Source organism: Zootoca vivipara, chromosome 5 (genome assembly GCF_963506605.1).
Source record: "Zootoca vivipara chromosome 5, rZooViv1.1, whole genome shotgun sequence".
NCBI classification, from domain to species: domain Eukaryota; kingdom Metazoa; phylum Chordata; class Lepidosauria; order Squamata; family Lacertidae; genus Zootoca; species Zootoca vivipara.
The window spans coordinates 68,785,670-68,806,486 of record NC_083280.1 but is presented as its reverse complement, the minus strand read 5'-3'; the positions used below and the strand labels follow the sequence as shown (position 1 = coordinate 68,806,486).

Here is a 20,817-nt window from a genome sequence, read left to right as displayed (position 1 = left end):
ACCACAGAGCGAGGGCTTCCGCTCGCCTAGAGCGGACCGGAAGGGCAGGCGGGGCGGGGCGTCGCCATGGCGGCCGAGGGCCGAGGCGGCCAGCCGGCAGCGCCGACAGGGACCGGGATGCAGCGCTGAGGCTGGAGGATGATCTCGCGATACACACGGAAGCCGGTGGCCCCCGACGCCCAGGGGATGTGAGTGGCCTTTTCTTGCTGGCGTCGCAACCCTGAGGCGCCTTCCGTCTGGGCGGCGGACCCTTCCGACTCCCCGACAGCGACCCTGCCGCCGCGGCCTGCTGGGGCGTCCCGGAGGAGACGGAGGCCGAGGGAGGGGGCGGGTCCGGGCTGTATCTTTCCGGAGTGCCTCGGGGGAAAGCAGGCTCCCCTGACGGGATGCTCTCGCGCCCACCAAAACAGACCCCCTCCACGTGGAAAACCGCCTTGCTGGAGAGAAAAGTCCCAGCCTAACCTTCATCCTGACGCCTGTTTTCTAGGCTTAAAGCAGGCATAGGCAATCTCGGCCCTCCAGATGTTTTGGGAGTACAACTCCCAACACCCCTAGCTAACAGGATCAGTGGTCAGGGATGAAGGGAATTGTAGTTCATAAACATCTGGAGGGCCGAGTTTGCGTGTGCCTGGCTTAGACTGTTGTTTTTTCATTGGTGGAGGAACAATCCGTCATACTAACTCACAGGAGTTGATTTACCACCTCCCTGAAAACGAAGGCTGAGATAACAGCAACATCAATAAAATCTTGCCACTGCTACCACCTAGGGCAGAGCTTCCCAAACTTTCTGCTTTGGAGACAGGCATCATTTCACAACACAGTAATTCAGCTTTACAGTGGTACCTTGGTTCTCAAAACTAAATCCGTTCCAGAATTCCGTTCCAAAACCAAGGCACGCTTTCCCATACAGTAGAAAGTAATGCAAAATGGATCAATCCGTTTCAGGCTTTTAAAACCAACCCCTAAAACAGCAATTTAACATGAATTTTACTATCTAACGAGACCATTGATCCATAAAATGAAAGCAATAAACAATGTATTGCAGTCACACAATCAATCAGTAGCTGAACTGGGTTCCACACAGTCACAAAAACGAAACAAAAAAGGCACAAAAACACAAAATAAATAGCAAAAACAGACGGACCTCAGCGTAACACTCAAATCATCAGCCCAAAACAGAAGTGTGGCACTCAAAACGGAGTACGTTCAGCTTCCAAAAAAAGTTCGCAGATCAGAACACTTCCGGGTTTGCAGTGTTTGTGTTCCAAGTTGTTTGAGTACCAAGGCATTTGAGACCCAAGGTACCGCTGTACTACCGTAGCAAACTGGGGGTTGAACTAATCCCTTATAAAGGCTTGACACGCCTACACACTGCGGCCGACACACTTAACGTGCTGTGACGCACAGTTTGGAAAGCTCTTGACCTACTGGTATGAGTTTGTTAGCATTCGACTGTCTCTCAGGAAACAATGGAAGAGTGTGCCTTTGGGGGTGAAGTCAAACCATTGGAAGGTTGCAGCGCCTGCTGTGGCTGTAGAAACTGATAGGGGAGAGACATGTTTTGTTGTAGCTGGGTAAGATGAAGGCGTCTGGTTCTGTCTTAGATGCACCATGGCGTTTCTTCTCTCTGCACTCCTCCCAGTGGTCATTTCTCCTCTGGTCACTACTATAGATGCAGAGAGGTTTCCTGGGATGTTCATGGAATAAATCAGACGCTGTGGGGAACAGGGGAACCAACAATTCTTGGAAAAGGCAGAGAGTTCAGAGGCTTTGTGGAGTTAGGCATGCCTAAGCCTGCTGGTTTCAGCGGGCCTAGGCAGACCTAATTCTGCATACAGTTGTGGCGAATCTCAGCCCTTTCAGGACTATTGTAGCCCATGACTGGCCAACCTGGTGCCCTTTAGTTGTTGGTGGACTCTGATTTTCATATGACACATAAAAAAAAGAAAGAATGTATTTGTGATTGTTTAAGCAGAATTTAAATAGGAAACCTCATTCCATTTAAAAAGAAGGCTTTGAACAATGCCTGTGCTGAGTATGGATGAAGGGTGTGTGTTTTAAGGGAAGTGTTTGTGAAAAATTTCTTGGTAAGCGGTGGGAAGGAAATGTGTTGCAGTGTGCACTTGTTTCATGAATAACATAATGGTGTTATAGTACATAATGGTATGGAAACATCAGTATAGAATCAAGGAATGTGACTGGAACAGCTGCAATACATACTAAAAATTAAGTCAGTGCAAAAAATGTGCATTACCTATCTCCAGGGTCCAGTTTTTTTAGCCTTTGCTCTTTACGTATATTACTTTTGTTTTCATAGCTTGGTGAATGCATAACATTATTAAGATCCTAACTTTTGTCTGGAAATAGGGAACATTGCAAAGGATTGCACACTTCTGTTCCTTTCCTCTCTTGCACTCAATATTTCCCTCTCCCATGATTCAGTATAACACCTGCTAGTACTATATGTGACTGGTTCAAATGACAGTTTGCAAATGTTGCCAAGCATGGTTGCAAAGTATGGTAAAGAGCACATTATTGTAGGCTAAAGCTACAATCCTATTTCTACTGACCTGGACATAAGTCCAATTGAACACAATGGAGCTAAAATCTGAGTAGAAATGTATAGGATTGAGCTGCAGTTTTCTGAATGCACATTTGATCCTACCCATACTCAAGTTCAATTTGAGTATTTGCACGTGGGGGCTGAGACTGAACTAGATTAGCCACTATGTTGCCAACTATGCATTCTGAGCTGGCGCTGACCTATTTGTAGACCCTCATTGTAAAAGTAAATTGGAATACAGTACTGTACATAATTGTAGACCAACTCATGTGCTAGAGAACCAATCAATGTCATACGAAAACCTTTTGAGTGTGACAGGCTTCTGGTGTGACAGGCTTGAATGTATATTTTAAAAACTTAATATATTTATGTTAATAAGAAACAGTTCCCAACAATTTTAATGCTGATTGCTTGTTGGTAAGAAGACATTAAAGTCACTGTTAGAGACTGGAATTTATTTCCGCTAATCACATTTTTACTTTTATTCCCCCAACTTTTTTTTAGCCGAGGACTTACAAAAAGTTCTTTAGAACATCATCCCCTGCCAGACTCACTGGATGACAGTTATCCATCTACTGAAAGTCAGGAAGACATTTCAAGGTATTCAGATAGTATAAATATTTGTTGGGGGGGGGTTGTTGACTGCTTTCATTTCTCATTCCTATGGCTATTTCCCCTTCCACGTTTAGTAGGTCTGGGACACTTGTTAAACATGCAATCAAATAGTGACTGTTGTTTGGTTATGGTGAGGTGTTAATCCTATGAAGCCAGTAATGCCCTTTTGGAAAGGCATAACCTAATGCTTTAATTTGCATCATGGTGTCATCAGATACAAAAGGCTCTAAGAGATAGTCTTTTTCCTTTTTTTAATTACAAACTTTATTGAAAATAAATAAAGTCATTCTTTTTTCCAGTGTTCTAGAATGGGGACATGGTAATACACGGAAACCCCATTTAAGAAGAGGCACCTATTTTCTTGCAATAGAAACATAGCTGCTTTTAAAAACAACTCTTTCTTTTCTGATTGATATACATGTTTCATTTTTAGTTGTATAATTGCAATTTGGGGCTCCAGTATAACAAACAACAACAACTGTTCTTAAGTATTGTTCACATACATTTATGTTTAAATAATATTGTTAGAAACAATATACTGTAATGTGATTTCATTGTTACCAATCTATATTTCATTATGTTTATATAATATTGTTAGTTACAGTATAATTTGATTTCATTGTTACTAAACTTCATTTGGTGATAGTTACAGGTAGGTAGCCGTGTTGGTCTGGTGTAGTCGAAACAAAATAATTTCTTCCCCCCAGTAGCACCTTAGAGACCAACTAAGTTTGTCATTGGCATGAGCTTTCAGATACACTGAAACAGAAGTCACCAGATCCCCACATATAGTGAGGGGAGAGGCACCACTCAAAAGGGTGGTGGGAAACCAGACTGTTTATGACCACATTTGGTCTTGCAGGAAGAACTTGCGACCGTTTACGACTGCAAATTGGTCCCACAGGAAAAGCAATGGGTGAGATGGCTAAAGATAGCTTTATCATGTATAATGAGATAAGAATCCAGTGTCTTTGTTTAGACCAGGTCTAAACAGTCATAAATTCTTCCTGCAAGACCAAATGTGGTCATAAACAGTCCGGTTTCCCACCATCCTTTTGAGTGGTGCCCCCCCCCCACCCTCTCACTATATGTGGGGATCTGGTGACTTCTGTTCCAGTGTATCTGAAGAAGTGTCATGCACACGAAAGCTCATGCCAATGACAAACTTGGTTGGTCTCTAAGGTGCTACTGGAAGAATTTAAAAAATTTTTTTTATTTTGTTTCATTTGGTGATGTAACTTTAGCTTCCTTCTTCAGTCCAATAGTAATAAATGAATGCTGTACATATTTTATCATTAGCGGAACTTCATATGTGTGTCTATTTTATGGTACCTTTAATGTGTATCCACAGAATTACATTATTTGAAAGATACCTTCCCCACTAGAATCTAAACTGTTCCACATATTCTTCCTATTCACTTTGGAATGCTTAACTCATATGATTTTTCTTATATTGAGATTCCCTTTCTCTCTTCTCTCTCCACTCCCCCTGTATATTTTAGTGAGTCTGAAAGTACAAAAGATTCAAACTACCAATCTGTCACTTCAGTAGACGATGGAAACTCATGGTCAGCTAGTCAGAGCTTCACAGGCACCTCTACAGAAGACAGCTCAGTCTTTTCTTGGGGCTATGATGTGAGTAGATTATAATCCTTCAGTTAAAATGAGAATAATCCTTTGAAAAATATTATTGATAAGTTTAGGTCTCTGTCCTTCACATAATTTCACACACTGGTCCTAACAAATACACTTGTAAGTCAGTAGACATAAGTCAGCTTTGACATATTTCAGTTACACTCATGCACATGATTTTTTTGCAGCGAATGCAATAGAGTTGTGTGTATTCATTCTTGGAAGTTAGTACAGAATTCAGCATCCTTAAGAACAGTCTTTATCTTAAAAATATTTGCAGGTTTCAGAGTCCAATAACTTTAGAAGAGTTTCTGATAAATATTATTAGTGTAGTTCCTCTTCAGAAATCAGTAACTCTGTTTTGGATAATTTAACAAACTAGATCCTTCAAAAATTAGAATTGCAGTCTGGTGCATTGTTTCATATACTTAAATCATCTTATTACCTGGATTGTACCTGGGGCTCAATAACTCCATCTCTTATCTGATCCTTCCCCATTCCTCCTCCTTCTGCTCTTCATCTTTGATAGTTTTGTTATTGTATTGCCGATTAAAATGTAAAAAGTTTCCTGCAAATCAGTCAGTAAAACTTTCATGGCTTAGGACAATACTCAGGTCTGATATATTACTGCTTTAAATAGTCCTTGGAAACAAATGACATTCAAATTTAAGCCATCCTGATAAGATTCTAAAAGACTTGGATCCCATCCTATAGCAATGTACAGTGGTCCCTTGACTTATGAAGTACTCGACTTACGAAATTTCGAGTTACGAATGGAAAAAAATGGCTGCACGCTTACGTTTTTTACGACATCCGAAAGGAAAACCGTTGTGATTTAGATGGGGTTTTCTCAACTTACAAATTTTAGATGCGGTTTACTCGACTTGCGAAATTTTCCGTTTCCAATGCATTCCTATGGGAAACCGCTTTTTTTGACTTACAAACTTTTCGACCTACGGATGTGCATTCGGAACGGATTAAATTCGTAAGTCGAGGGACCACTGTACTTGGTGTAGCCCCATTCCTTTTTGGCCTTGAGCTACATTTTGAGTTGTAGTTACAGGTAGGTAGCTTTGTTGCTCTGCCGTAGTCAAAAATAAATAAAAAAAAATCCTTCCAGTAGCACCTTAGAGACCAACTAAGATATGAGCTTTTGTGTGCATGCACACACACTGGTATGTGTATGCACACGAAAGCTCATACCAATGACAAACTTAGTTGGACTCTAAGGTGCTGCTGGAAGGATTTTTTTTATTTTTATTGAGTTGTATTAGCAATTCTGCATTCAGCTTACTCATTTATTCTTTCCTAGTGGGCCCTGCAACAAAGAGTGCTCCTATTCAGTGTGTCAGCCTGTCAGTCATAACCTCCGAATATATTTCTTTAAGTATTTATTTTAAATAATAAATGGATAAATACTCCATTGTTTGCTTTCCTTTAAAACAAAACAAAACAAAAAAACCCTCTCAGCACACAGTCAGTATTCTCTGGCCACTGAGCTTTCTTCATTGACCTGGTTCTAAAGCCTTGTGTATCTCCCTGAGGACCCCTTAGCCCTTCAGGTGTGCTACCTGGAGGAGATGTAGTGAAAAATGAATTATAAATCCCCCCCCATCTCGTCTCATGTGGGTGTGTGCCACAAGGTTAATTTTATATTTGCTTTATGAAGAAATTGTAAAAAAATATAGCTAGTCCACATAATCCCAAAAAAATGTAATTCTGTTTTCCTTTTTCATTTCTGCTCCATTTTTTGTCCAGGAATTTGATAAAGCTGCCACGCGGCAAGTACAGCAGATATTCAGATATATTGATGAGCTCCTGTATGAACAAAAAACAAGCATGTATGTTGAAGGCCTAGAGGAGGAGTGCCAACAATGGATGTCAAGCTTTCCCCATCTCAGGTATTTTCATGATGTGTTAGTGGTGTATTTCACAGGACTAGAAAATAGCACAAAGCTGTACTTTTCAGCTGCTTCACAACTGCTGTAGCTAACATTAATAGAGGTTCAATTTTTGTTTTGAATGTGCCGCCCTCTCTGCTCTTGTTCCTGAGTGAATCATTATGTACCAACACAGTGGCTGATTGATTCCGCCGTTTCTTTCCAAATCTCTTCTTTGATGCTGAATGACTCAACTGTAAGAAGTGCTTCTGTTGGAACATACTAACATAGTGTTGCAGGAGATGATAATTTTATCTTGATGTTGCAAAGGAAGTGCTCTTCAAGAGTAGTTGTTGCTTACACCGTCCTTCCCTCACAAGTAAATTCCCTCCTTGAGTTGTAGGTTTTGTATACCTGCTGAATGCTTTAGGTCATGCATAGGCAAACTTGGCCCTCCAGATGTTTTGGGAACTCCCATCTTCCGTGACCACTGGTCCTGTTAGCTAGGGATGATGGGAATTGTAGTCCCAAAACAGCTGGAGGGCCAAGTTTGCCTATGCTTGCTTTAGGTCTTATTTTGTGGATTAGGCATACTTTTCCAGTTTCTCCAAATCCATTTGTAATTTATTTATTTTTTTGTAATTCTCTCTTTAATATCAGGATTGTAGGGAAACAAGTAGTGATTCCCACAGACGAAGGTTACGGGTGGTACTCTAGTTCAACTTGCAACACCTTAGGTTCATCAGATATGACCCCAACACTAGAGAAATATCCGAGTGAGTAAGTATCAATGATCTCTAATTCTGCGGAAGTGTTCCATTATCAATGAATGATTGGCAGAGCAAACCTACTGGGGCAAGCTCTCCACCCCACATTTTGCATCAAGGAGGCCTCGGTGGGTGGACCTCATGGAGCTGCTGTGGAGAGGGAAACCCGCCAAATCCTATCTCCCTTTGAATGCTTTCCCCTCGCCCCGCCCCTGCAGGACCATGGGATTGCACTTTAGGACTGCAATCTTATATACACTTAACCTTATATCCTTTACACTTATATACATACATGGGATTGCACCATGAGTTGCTCTCAGATGAAGTATAAAATGACTTTAAAAAAAATAGCATAACTGTAACCACCTTATTTTCATTGGAAGAAGAAACTGGTCTTCTTTGTAACTATTTTGTTTATGAAATATATTTGCCGTTCAGAAAAAACCATGACATATAACAGTCGTAATTTCAAAGGGGTGAAAAACTTGATAGTAAGGATAGCTCATATGGCAATGGTAGGATGGTAGTTCCCATGTCAGAAGGTGATCATGTACCAAGTATAATAAAGGAATTAAATGAATGTCTAAACAATCTTAGCATTCTACTGCTGGTTGTACTAGCTCCTACAATGTCAGACGGCTCATAAGCTAATTTCTCCACAACTACTTTCTGGAATATTTAAGAAAACTGTTTCTGAGATTATTTCTTTACTCTTAGTGCTTAAAAAGAAGAGAGAGGGTATAATTGCATTCAGGATAATTAGGTCTGTTTTGGGGGTTTGTTGTCTAAAATGAAATAAGTCAACTCAAAAGCCTAACATCATCATCATCACCATTATTATTATTATTATTATTATTAAAACTGAATAATATTTTCCAGCTTTCATTTTATGGTTGGGATTTGATATCTGTCCATTGCTGTTGGGAGAGCTTAAGAGCCTCTATGGGTGAGCGGGAAAATCTGCCCATGTCACCAATACCATTGAGATATAAAAGTAATCCTTATTTACTGCCATTTTTTTCAGGTTTAGTATTTTGGGCAAAAAGGTTCCTCTTTCTGTTACTCCTATATGTAAAGAAGACAACATTTCCAAACCACCTGAATTGTTTTTATTGGAGAGTGAAGCAGGAGACGGTGGTGTGATTGTCTCTGAAGGTGTAATGGAGGAATATTTAGCATTCGATCGCAGAGATGTGTAGGTATTGAATATTTGTTTAACCTAGTCTGCACTGATATTTTCTACTAGTGACTTGGAATTAATTGCTAAAATGTAATTTGTTCCTAACAGTAGAAAATAATAAATCACACAGTGATTTTGTTGTGGTTGTTGTTCTTCCACTGAAGTGCTCATAATAGTTTTGTAAATCCTCATCGGTGGTGCCACGCTATAGATTTGGTGATTTTCTCACTAAATAGCTGTTGAGTTTAAAATTGCAGCTTTATTCCTCCCCAGCAACACGATGTTGTTCTTAATGCTGATTATAATGCAGTGCGTATAGTATTAGGTTGTTGCAACTAAGTTGCTGAATGGCAGAGGACACAATGGAAACTTGTGAGCCAAAATACCTGACCTCAAGCTGCACATTTTATTTATGTCTCATTTGAATAAAATGTCTATTAACATGGTAGATCCAATGCCATTTTACTAGTATAACTAGTGGGAATGTACTGCTTGCTATTTATCATTCATAAAGTTCCAAAAAAAGAAGTGCAGAGAGTTTTTCAGCTACTGGACTGACCGGGAATATGATCAGCATTTAGTGAATGCTGCCTTCTTGTTTAGTTATTCACCTTTACTGTAGTATTTCCTTCTAGCTGTCTTGATCATTTTTCTTTGGGATGGAGGTAGGGAGTCTTAATTCTGTGATCCACTCATGGCCACGGAGTACTGTGCCAAATCCTGGCTAGTCATTGAATCCCTCAAAGTTTTGAATTGCTCAACAGGAACCCATTGTGACGGGGAGTATATCTTAACCAGGGGAAACCACAGACTCAGGATTATCGTTGAAACAAATCTCTTGGTTTATTAGTGGACAAAGCTTAATGGTATTATTACATGGTAATACGAAAGCTTACAGAATTTATAGAAAACACATAAGGTGGAATATTTTAAAATCAGGCAACTTGTGCATAATTTAAAGCAACTTAATACAATTGGATATCATGTACAAAAATTATTATTGGTTTAATAATTAAACTATTGAAATGAATGAGCATGACTAAGTTAAGACCATTAACTTCAGTGGGTCTTCTCTGAGTAAAACTTTGTTGACTATTAAGGGCAGGAGTCACCTAACCATCTCTGTCAGCAGAATCCCTGTGCAAGGACTTTCGCAACAGGGTTTCCTCTCCCCACCTCTTAGGGGCATTGGGAAAGCCCTCCAGAGCAGTGGCGGGGGAGGGGGGATCATTCCATCTGGTAAGCTGCAGGGATTGCTCAGAAGGAACAATTAGAAGAGTTCAGCATTGAATTCCACCCATCAGCTCTAAATTTGTCAGGTAGGCACAAAGTCACTTCTGGCTTTGATTATATAAAATTAAAACAGAACTGTAACATTATCTTGCTTCATTCAAAGGGAAGAAGAGTTGCATGATTGGAAAATGGGTCTTTCACCTGACAGACGGAAATTAGGTTTCCCTCCTATTTCGCCATCCTACTGCATGAGAGATGCTGTCCTTTCCTATGTGTTTGATGATGTCTGGAGTGAAGTCTTGGGTCATATGGAGCAATTAATCTGTAGACACTGGGAAGGCTCAGTCTCAGGTAAGTTTCAAGGCTAAAATGCAGTGGATATCATTCTCCAAAGTTTTCCCCGCCCCCTTCAAAATGCAGTGTTAAATACTTAGCAGACTACACCCCCCCCCCCCGAAATATGCCTTATGCCTAGAAACAGTTTCAGTCTAGTGAGTCATAGTTTAAGACTCTTGCGGTTTGCATTGGGAAGTCTTATCCTGTGTGGCCAGATACTTTGGTCCACTGACATGCATGGAACTCCATGTATTCTAGCTCTTTTAAATGTTTCTGATTAAAATCAAGAGTATGAAACCCATTTATCTACTTTTCAGGTAGATAAAAGCTTTATAAGAATCCAAAGTGAACAGTGCATACTGATTTATGTTTGTCCTGTTTCTGGTAGACGATGAGAAGAATGTCATAACTGTTGAAACAAACCGGACAGATTCAGGAAGCCCTTTTATGCAGTTTGAGCCTTTGCCACTGTTATTACCTCGAATGCCACAAACTAAGATGCCCTCCATCCCTTCAAATCCGGTAAGTTTAAGAAGACACGTGAGGTTGAGATGGTGTCTAGGCAAGGAGATTTATCATGTTAACTTGCCTGAAAATTAGACATTGCAATGGCTTGACTATATCTGTCCTTGCAAAACTTTCATTTTATTACATACTGTCACAACTCTTAAAATTCTATCCACCTTATTTTGAAAACATTTTCCTTCTTTGCGCTTTGATGAAATAAGAGGTATACAGAGTTAGAGAACTGGTATGGGAGATAGCAACTCAATCATTACCCAGCTTAGTGGGCAACAGAGAGCACTGTTATTTTGCTGCTTTGATGTATAAAGCATCTCTGTTAATTACCTTTGTTTTTTAAAAATGTGTACTAGTTCTTGCTCTGCATACTCTCCATAATAGAGATAAGTACCCAAGGTTTAACTAGTGTTTGATCTGTTTTAACTCGGTTTCTTTCCTTTTTTATTTCCCCCCTTTCACTTCCCTGTATAATCCTCTGTCTTCCTCATGTATACCTTATTGTATGCATAGTACTCAAAACACCGATGTGGCCGCAAAAGTAAAAAGAAGAGGAAAACACTGGAAGTATGTATGATGCATGGGGTATAGCTCTTTTCTTTCCCCTGTCAGTGTAATATGGCAGGTGGATGATGATGGTGATGATTTTGCATTTTCCCAGATGATGCAGAACTATTTTGAGTCAAAATTCATTACCACAGAAGTATTGTACATGAATTTCAGCAAAACCTACTTCCAAATTAGACAGCTTTGGGTCACGCTGTTTCTTGGATTCCCGTTGTTATTAAGGAGGCAATGGGACATATGATGCAGTGTCCAGGGAAGGGAGAACCTCATTCACTAGTGTGTTTATTAAGCAATTTAGATTAGTCATGCATTATTCCATCTTAGCAAGTTTAGGCTGATCCTGAATAAATTCAGTAACAAACGTCAATGAGATTTGTGCTTACATTTTTTTTTTAGGATTATAGATTAGGCACCCCAGTACTAAGCAGGACTTTTCCTAGTCCCCCTTTTGCCCTTTCTAAAACCTACTCCTAAAGGCCAGCTAACTCTAGAGTGGTATTATATTGCATTGGAAGTTATAGCTAGGGAAAGCTGCAGCGGACTATGACAGACATCGTATCTTTTCAGTACAGAGAAGCTGCTGTAACCAGATATTATACTTCTGGTGAGAAAATGCATACAAGGCTGGCAGAGGGAAGATGTCCTTTCTCCTAACCTGATAAGAGAGGTGGTTGTGAAACACAGTTGTAAGCCCAGCTGACTTACTGATGCTCGTTTGATTTCTCTGCCATTGGGTCAGCATGTGGCTACCAATATGTGCAGCAGGGACCGGTTCAGCAGTTGAGAACAGCAAGTGCCCCCTCTCCCTGTTTCCTAAGATTTACCTCAAGATAATGCATGTTTTGTCAACAATGAGAATTTCAGCAGCCGTACACGTGTAGCTGGTAACAAGGTCCACTGAAATCAATCTATCATGCAGTCATGCAAATGTACGAGGACTGAATAGTTAGTTGGTAGCATATACACAAAGTAGAAATCTAACCATGTTGTCATATGTTTGCTTATGCGTGTGACCTAAACATTTGTTCTCTGCTGAAAGTATTTCGTCCAGATTAATTTATGCTAAGCTTAAATAATTTATTTGCCTTGGTTACCTTGGTTATGAAGACATGTTATATAATAAACAGTGCGTAATTTAAAAAGATATAAGAACTGCTTATAAGACCATTCATGCCTTGTTACGTGTTACTTATGAACAACTTGAGGGTATGCACTGCTTTTCTTGAGTCCATGACATTTACTCTTTTCCAATCCTTTTTTCCGTAAGAGCCAAGATTGGAAATTAACAAATGCATATCTTTCATTTAATGCTGAGGGCAAATTTAATTTCTTGTAACCTGCAGGCAAATCCCTCACAAGGAACGAGTGGTGGTCCACAACGTAATTTGAATGGTTTGATGGTTATTCAAGGGATCCCCTTACACCAAAGGAACTTGCCTCTGATGGATAAAATATTGTAAGAGTAGCCATCTTTTGTTTGTTCTGTATGAAAGCTGCCCTGCGAGTTAGGGATATAAGGAAACAGTTGTGTTGGGATTCAAGTTTTGCTAAGTTTAAATTGACTTTTAAACACCTTCCTCCTGCTCTATGCATACACAGCTGTGGAGGAGCCATTGAATGCTTCTACTCTAGTCCATTTTGGCTTGTCTAAAACTGAGCTAGACTAAAGGACAAACTAGCTCAGGTCAAAACCCCCACATAGAAATCAATTACACCTCTCAACATGCAGAAGATGTAAAATTCATACTTAATATGCTAGTGGATTTGCTCAGTCTAGTGGCTCCTGCACCACAATAGGTGCTGACCTATTTCATTGAAATGCAAATGCAAAGGGTAATAATTCTAGGATGGAATCTGTTTTCCTTTCACATTTAAAAAAAACCCATTTTATACTGCTCCTTTCTTCTGTCATGGAGCCAAAGGTGGTGGATTTGTGGTTCACACACCCAGGCATGAACTGAACCTGCTTAGCTTTGGCCTCATGTGCCTTCAGACCATCCTACCGGGATACACATGGGCTTTATAGAGCAGAGTAGCTGTGCGGTAGCTGCCTTTGTAGTGGCATTGTGCCTCGTTAAATGATGCTGATGGTGCGAAATCAGTTTATGAATATTTCATTTTGCTCCTGTGCTTTCCCCCACTTGGTGCCAGAGACATGGATGACAGATTGCTTATGAGGCCAGGCTCCACTTCTATCCTGTCAACCAGAGCTCGGCCAAATCGCCCACTTGAGCTCAGTACATCTTCTCTGTCCTATTCTGCACAGTCTGCTAGAAGACGCAACCCTCCACCACGTACTCTGCACCCCATCAACACGAGCCATTCTCGCTCGGGAACACCGAGACCCATGGAGGATGTCATCAGGGGAACACGGCTGTAGGTTGATACGTACTTCTGGCTTAATCTCTGCCTTTTGAAATGTTCAGCGTGACAGGATCAGATCTTATGGAAGGCGAGGGTGGGGTGCAGACTTTCTCCAGCAATAGAGTACAGTGGTACCTTGGTTCTTGTACTTAATCCATTCCGGGAGTCCGTTCGACTCCTGAAACCGTTCAGAAACCAAGGCAGGGTTTCCGATTGTCTGCAGGAGCTTCCTGCACTCAATTGGAAGCCTCCTGTTGGACATTCGGCTTCTGAAAACGTCCAAAAACCAGAACATTTACTTCTGGGTTTGCGGAGTTCGGGAGCCGATTTGTTCGACAACTAAGCCGTTCGTGAACCAAGGTACCACTGTACTACATAAAATGTGGCTGCTTATTATAGCCTTCTGAAAGATAATGCCCATTATATCTTTAGTGCTGGGCAACACAATTCCCCTTCCCTTCCAGTTCTTCACATCTGTGCTATTTTATGATCTTTAAAATAAGGACAAGAAGGGTAACTCTATTGAGTGGATCCTCTACCACTTTACATAAGCCTTTAAAATTTATTCTTTTTTAAAAACACAAAGGTTTGTGGAGGCTTTGTGTTCCTCTTCTCCAATACAGGGGGCATGGTGCATTTTCCAAAAGCCGTGGAGGGTACTTTATTTATTAAATTTATATATCCCACCCTTCCTCCCAAAGGAGCCCGGGAACAGCACTTCCACCTCCAGAGCGAGTTTATCCTGCATGCATTGCATGCGGATAGCCACACTCTGCCATTAATGCTGAATGAGGACTAGCACTATTCTACCATTAAGAACAGAATCTGTGCAATAGTTTCAGTTCTTTGTAAACACATATTTGATTCTCTCTGCAACCCTTCTGTTCTTCTTGTTTACTTGGAAGTTTAGAGTTTTGTCTCTTTGGAATATTTCCCCCCACCCCCTTTTATGGTAGCAGATAAGTTTAGAGTCGCATCATGCTCCCTTGGCTGTTGGCTTTTAGTCTTTGCTTCATTGTATTCTTTGATTTTGTGAAGCTGCTTTATTTGTTCATTGCTCAAAGAACATTGTTACAGAGTGGCTCATAAATATAATGAACAAATATTACAGAAGCTCTGCCACAGAGGGGTGCTTGCTGGGCAGTGAGAAGGCCAAGTTATAGCTAGAACAAGGATTTCCTTTGAGTCCAATATAAAATTGAGAGGCAGTATAGTAGTGCTGAAAGAGATTGGCTACTTGAGCTTGGACCAGTCGCAGCTACTCTGTATTTTCCATTCTACAGCCCCAGGTAGAGAGCCCTGCAGTATTCATCCCTCAAGGTAACCAAGGTATAGACCTAGAAGAAGTAAATGTGACCACAGTTGAAACTTGGACACAAGACGGATTGGTCCCAAAGTGTGCACCACCTACTACACAATCAATGGACAGGTGCTGACAACTAAAGAAGTTGATGTAGAATCTGCAAAAAAGCTTCCCTTTGCCCTCAAGCATCTGTCTTACTTGAGTTGAGTTTAACACAACTTGTCTCATCCATTTCAGCCATATACCAAGATGTATATTATGTCAGACACTTAGCTTCACTGTGTGACGATATCTGCTTCAAATGCTAGTAATAGCTTGCCTTGTTCCATTGGTATGTTTCTTGTATTTCAGCTCACACATATCATTCTCTTCTCTGGTGATTGAATAATGGATGACATGCGAGTATTTTGCCTCAATCCATTCCTGAAGTCTAGGCCTTTGACAAGACTTATTAGACTATTATTGCAGACACATGTTAAGCTTGAGGCAAATCCATCAGATAGTAGGTCACGTTGGTCATTGATTTTTAGAGGTAAAAGAGAAGCAGAGTTTTGAAAGGACTTAACAAGGAAGGCATTTCATAGATCTGAAAGCAGTCCTGAAGTTGTGTTGCTGTTCATTGCGGTGAAATAATTTAAATAAATCAGCTTTGAAGGGTGTCAGGTTACCTGTGGAAGACAGTTATTTTCTTCCTTTAACCTTAAACTAGGAAAAGTGTTGAAGCTTGAAATAGCTACAATGTCTTCCTCACTGGTGATGGTTCAGTATTGGAGACAAATGTCTACAAAATGTATGCCAATTCCTCCATTTCTCATCTCTGCTGGACTTTCTCCCACGTGGAGCTCACCATTTAGGCCAGAATTTCATCAACTCCCCACACTGAAACCCAGTATTTTTCATCAACTTGCATGGAGACTTTGTTTTGTTATTTAACTTGAATTCACATCAGTCTTGTAATTTCCAGTGCAAATGTCTTTTTTAGTAATTGCCATTGGTCTTTTCCAGGTCCACTGCAAATGAACAACTGTCATCACCTTCCCCAATGCCACTGAGCAGAAATAACCTCCTTCCTCCAATTAGTACAGTAGATATAGTAGATCATTTGGGATCTCAAAAGCAAATGGTAAGCCACCTCTTCTGTTGAAATAATTCTGGTCTTAGAATGACAGGGGATTCTTCAAGCCTCACATCGTGGTCCTTACCGTAAGATAGCAAGAATCGGGTTTTGTTTTGTTTGAATGGATGTTTATGATTTACAAGAGACTATTATAAAATTAATGGTTGTGCATTTTAAAACTAAAACCCACACCCACCCTCAAAGCAAATATTAATACCTAAGTAGTTATATCTAATTTCTGGGTTGTGAGTGATCTGTTTTTACTTCTTGAGACTATCGACCTTGAAGCAGAATGCTTCATGCAGTGTGTTTACCAGGAGAGTGAAAAGGTTTGTCTCCCTGTTATTCATCAGATTAATAAACGGCACCACTGTCTGCTGCTGCCTTAATGCAGAGGGTGTGATACCAGTATTTGCAAGCTTTTGCATTTCTTTTAGTGTAAATTTGTATCTAAAACCCATGGGCTTTTTTCTCTTCACCATGCAGAAATCTCGGGGGAATGCTAGCCGGGCTCGCAGTGCAATAGCAGATGAAATTAACCATCAACCAGTGCATGAGAGATTTTTATTACCTGACAGTTTCTCCAGGCCCAACACATCACATGCATTTTGGGTAAGGTGTGTTCAAATTACATTCAAACCTGGAAAGAGTAGATATTCATGTTGCCATTATCCGTGGCCATTATCAAAATCCATGGGCCTATGCTTGCAGGTTTCCCTGTTATTTTAAGCGTGGGTACAAAATCCTTCGGCACTCAATGGTAGATTTTAAGCAAATGAATTAGAATCTGCACAGGTCCCTTCTAATTGTCCCAGGTTGTGTGACTCCGACACGTATATTAATTTATATAACACCATCTGTGGACATATAACTTGACAAAGACATATGACAAGGGCTTCCCATCTAAAATAGGCAGAGGGAAACAAGAGAAAGCAAGGAATGGAAACATGGCTAGGTCGGCAGAGGTAGAAAATGGAATTGCTTCAGTTCCATGTACCTTGGCTTAGTTTCAGGACTATGGGGGAGAAGGCAAAGAGAAACTGTGTGTGTGTGTGTGTGTCTGTGTCTGTGTCTGTGTGTGACTGACTGACACTTCGCCTGAGAATAGATATGAGAGCCTTCAGAGTGGCTTTCAGATTCATAATAGTAGCTTTACACAATGATTGCTCTCTGCCTCAGTATGTGGAAGCAGCAACATACCAGGACATTACACCCTCTCTCCCCATGCTTAAGTTACTTGAGATCTCGAGTAACTTTATAGTGCAGAGAAGGAAGAGTAGATGGGGATGTGGAAGTTGTACAGCCTGTTCCCAATAATGCCCTGGAGTGCTGCTCGGCTTTGGGGTAGGGAAGAAACAGAGCTACAGGAGAACCAGACATGGGAGAAGGATTGTGCGCTTTGAGTATTTTGATTTTGCAATAGCCTGATCCAAAACATGGTACCTCTAGTGGCGCAATGGGTCAGTGCGTCTGGTTGTTGGTGGTTCGAGCCCACCCAGGACTGGCTGGGGGCAGGATTCCTGCATTGTAGGGGGTTGGACTACTGGATCCTCAGGCTCCCTTCCAACTCTATGATTCGTTAACACTTTTTTTTTTTTTTGCATTTAGCCAGACTCACAGTATCGTCGCTCTTGCACTGTTATTGATTATGCTAATCAACCACGAAATAGTAAAGGATCTGCTGGCACAGGTATGTGCAAAGTGGAGCATGTATTGCTTAAAATGGCTTTGGTACACCAAGCATATTAATAATATGCCACAGTTTAAGATTGAAATCTCGTATTACGTTACAGATGCTATAAATGTTGGAGTGATGGGAGTCAGTTTAGGGATATCCAGCTCTTCCTATATTAATTCCTTCCACCACCAGGCTCTTGGTAATTTTCTGAATGAGGACGAGGAGGACAAAGAAGACCAACCTCCGCTGGGTAAGAAGTAAGAGGAACCGATGCCCTATATTTGGTTGCAAATCATAAAATACATCACATTCTCTTTGATGTTGTTGGCCATTTTGTCAAACATGTAATTTTGAACCTGGAATAGTGTATTTAGGTTATATTCCTGTCGTTTCTACTGTTGAGCATACAAAGCAGGGTTCCAGCTGTGTTTATTCTTTCAGTCTAACCGAGTACCCATGGCACACGCCCTCATACATGACAGCCACAGAAGTCTTCCAAGTTCACACTTCTTCAGCCCTGCAAATATGAATTCCACATTCCAAATGTGTATTAATAGACAGTGCCTTTTAGTTTGATAGCGGTAGCTTCGAGTTAAGACTGAAATTGATATAGGGCGGCCTTGTCTTTTCAAATACTTGTATGGAAAGAAGATGAAGCTTCTTCGATCACACCCAGTGTGAAGGAGCTGTGCTTGCTGTTTTAAAGACACAGAAGTCTTGCTCTGTATTTTAATCCAGCAGTATGAACCAAATTTAGGACAGAGCATTGTTAATTTCCTTTTCCAATTGAGGTCTAGTACCTCCATTGCAGGAGCAGGGGGGTTGCTGTTCTCATGGTGACTTTATGCCTTTTGGATAATGTTTTGATTATGTGGGATGGACTGATGATGTGGCTATTCCCTGTGCCAGGCTCTCCATACTGCTGAAGGATGTAATTACTGTCAATGGTCCCTCTCATCACAATGTTGTAAAAAGGAAGCCACATGAGAACTCCTGAAAAGCAACTATACCTTTGTATAAAGTGGGCCTGAGAGTAAACTCAAATGGCACAGTCTTTTCACATGCCTAGGGCATCTTAGAATGCATCCCAGTCAAAATTTGTTTGGAAATGTATGTGTCATTGAGGACCCCATATAGATTATGATATACACTGGCACGAGAGGATCACACCGCAAGAGCATGTGCTGTTCTGAATCATCAACAGGTTTATTGTGGCATGAACACTTGTAGGCATAATTTTAGGTTGTATCCAGTGATGTGCCAGCATGGTGCCACTTGTACAGTGGGACTTACATTTCCTCTCCTTCCCCGGCATGCCCCCCCCCAAATCTCCCCAGGAGGGTCTCCCAACCCTCTGGAACTGATTTTGATTGTGCATGGGGAGCTGGAGGGGACAGAAGAGGAAGTTCTGTTCTGCACATGAAGTCCCATGCACTAGCAGAGCTGCAGTGCTGGATACAGCCCTTTACTGCATGCATGATGTTTGCTTTGAGTACAGTTGCTTTCACAGCTTTTATCTGGTTTTTGCTCAGTAGGTCTTCAGTTACATGGCTCTGTGAGAACTCACAGCCGAGGTGGATCGAGAAGCAGACAGGGACTATAATGTTGTGGCAATAAACCATCCATTTCCAAGATGTGGGAATGACTATAGAAGCTTTTACAATCAGTATTCAACTGTAGCAATATCAAACCTGTTTACAGAAGAGGTCTTAAAACTTTCTTTACAAAACGTCTTATTTTTGTATTGACTTAAAACAAATGCCAAAGACTACAAGGTTCTATCTTATTTTTGTTCCTGTAAATCAGCTATGGTATTCTGTTGGGTACTGAAAGCATGTGTTCAGGAAATCTGCTAACCTCTAGTATTGTTAATACAATCTATTGCAAAGAATTGGATTCCTCTAGCAGTGATAATGTTGTAACACCAATTGACTAGCCAGTTATTGGCACTTGATGGCAATATATTTAGTAAAATTAAACAAGTGTGCTTGGGCACACTTTCAGTATTTTGTCTTAACTGTATAAAATGTTCTGAGTGCCAGTTGTTTGCATACTTAGAAAAAGCTGCATGTGATGATGTCTGAAAGGTGGCCAAGATTAAAACTTGGGAGTGCAACAATTTTGTGTATTACCAACTATACTTTCAGTACTTACTTTCCCTTGTTTTAAATGAAGCAATATGTTTGGTACACACATAATGTACAGCAGAACGATTCAGTTTTAATGTTCTCTCATTGGGGAGAGAACATTTTGTTAACATGGAAATATTTAGAAAAAGCATTGCCTACATTGAATGTTGCATTTAATGTCTGCTGTAATTTTAATGTAACATAAAAAAATAGTTCTAGGTCTTACTAGACAAAGTAAGTGCCAGATGACAATTGTATGAAGTTATGTAAATTAAAGATAGCTTTGCATTATATTCTAGATACCATGTAAAAGTTGTAAAAAAAAAAACTGGTGGGAACAGATTCTTATTAAATTGTAATATGGAATAACTTTTATATACAAATAAAAAATATTTTCTAAAATGCATTTGAATTGTTATTAAATCCCAATGGGTAGATCTTGGCTTTAAGAATGGTGCAGTCAAGAGTAACTGACCCAAGCAAGCTTCATGGCACAGCAGGGATTTTAACCTGGATCTTCCCAGCATTAGTCCAATTCTATCATTATAGCTTCTGGCTCTGACAAGTTTGTATGGTCATATAGGCATGAGTGGCACACTGTTGGCAAGACATTTCATACCCTTAGCACACACTGTTTTTTCACTCACTGCATCAATATTGTCCTCTTGTTTTTTAAAGTCTGGGAGATATTCTCCACCATTCAGGCTTCCCGTCCTGCACAGTTAGAAGGCAGGACCAGCTTGATAATTTGCTTCTACTCTTGGACGGACTCCCAGGCCACGCACCCCAGCAACTGTGAAGCAAGGTTTTAGATAGCATACTACAGAGCCCAAAAAACACCTATGTTTACCATTCCCCCACCCTGTCTGCCTCCTACCTTGCTTCTCCAACTGATGCATTTTAGCTAGAGCCCATCATGGGCAGATTTTGACTT

General features: G+C 40.6%; 1 protein-coding gene across 8 annotated transcripts; it reads left to right on the top strand.

Annotated features, from left to right (window-relative positions):
- Positions 1-44: 44 nt before the first annotated feature.
- Positions 45-20,782, top strand: FAM149B1 (family with sequence similarity 149 member B1). 8 transcript variants are annotated; one of them, XM_035137814.2, is made up of 16 exons: positions 45-188; positions 3,068-3,163; positions 4,681-4,813; positions 6,569-6,711; positions 7,351-7,470; positions 8,482-8,652; positions 10,034-10,221; positions 10,595-10,728; positions 11,239-11,292; positions 12,636-12,748; positions 13,444-13,668; positions 15,965-16,082; positions 16,563-16,688; positions 17,685-17,766; positions 17,870-18,004; positions 19,290-20,782. In XM_035137814.2, exons 1-16 carry the CDS (start codon positions 139-141, stop codon positions 19,355-19,357), a joined length of 1,956 nt encoding a protein of 651 aa, XP_034993705.1. In that variant the 5' UTR covers positions 45-138; the 3' UTR covers positions 19,358-20,782. The 8 variants fall into 8 exon arrangements, with proteins under 8 accessions (XP_034993705.1, XP_034993704.1, XP_060130871.1 ...); XM_035137813.2 differs by having other exon boundaries at positions 19,287-20,782; XM_060274888.1 differs by having other exon boundaries at positions 18,664-20,782.
- The last annotated feature ends 35 nt before the right edge of the window (positions 20,783-20,817 follow it).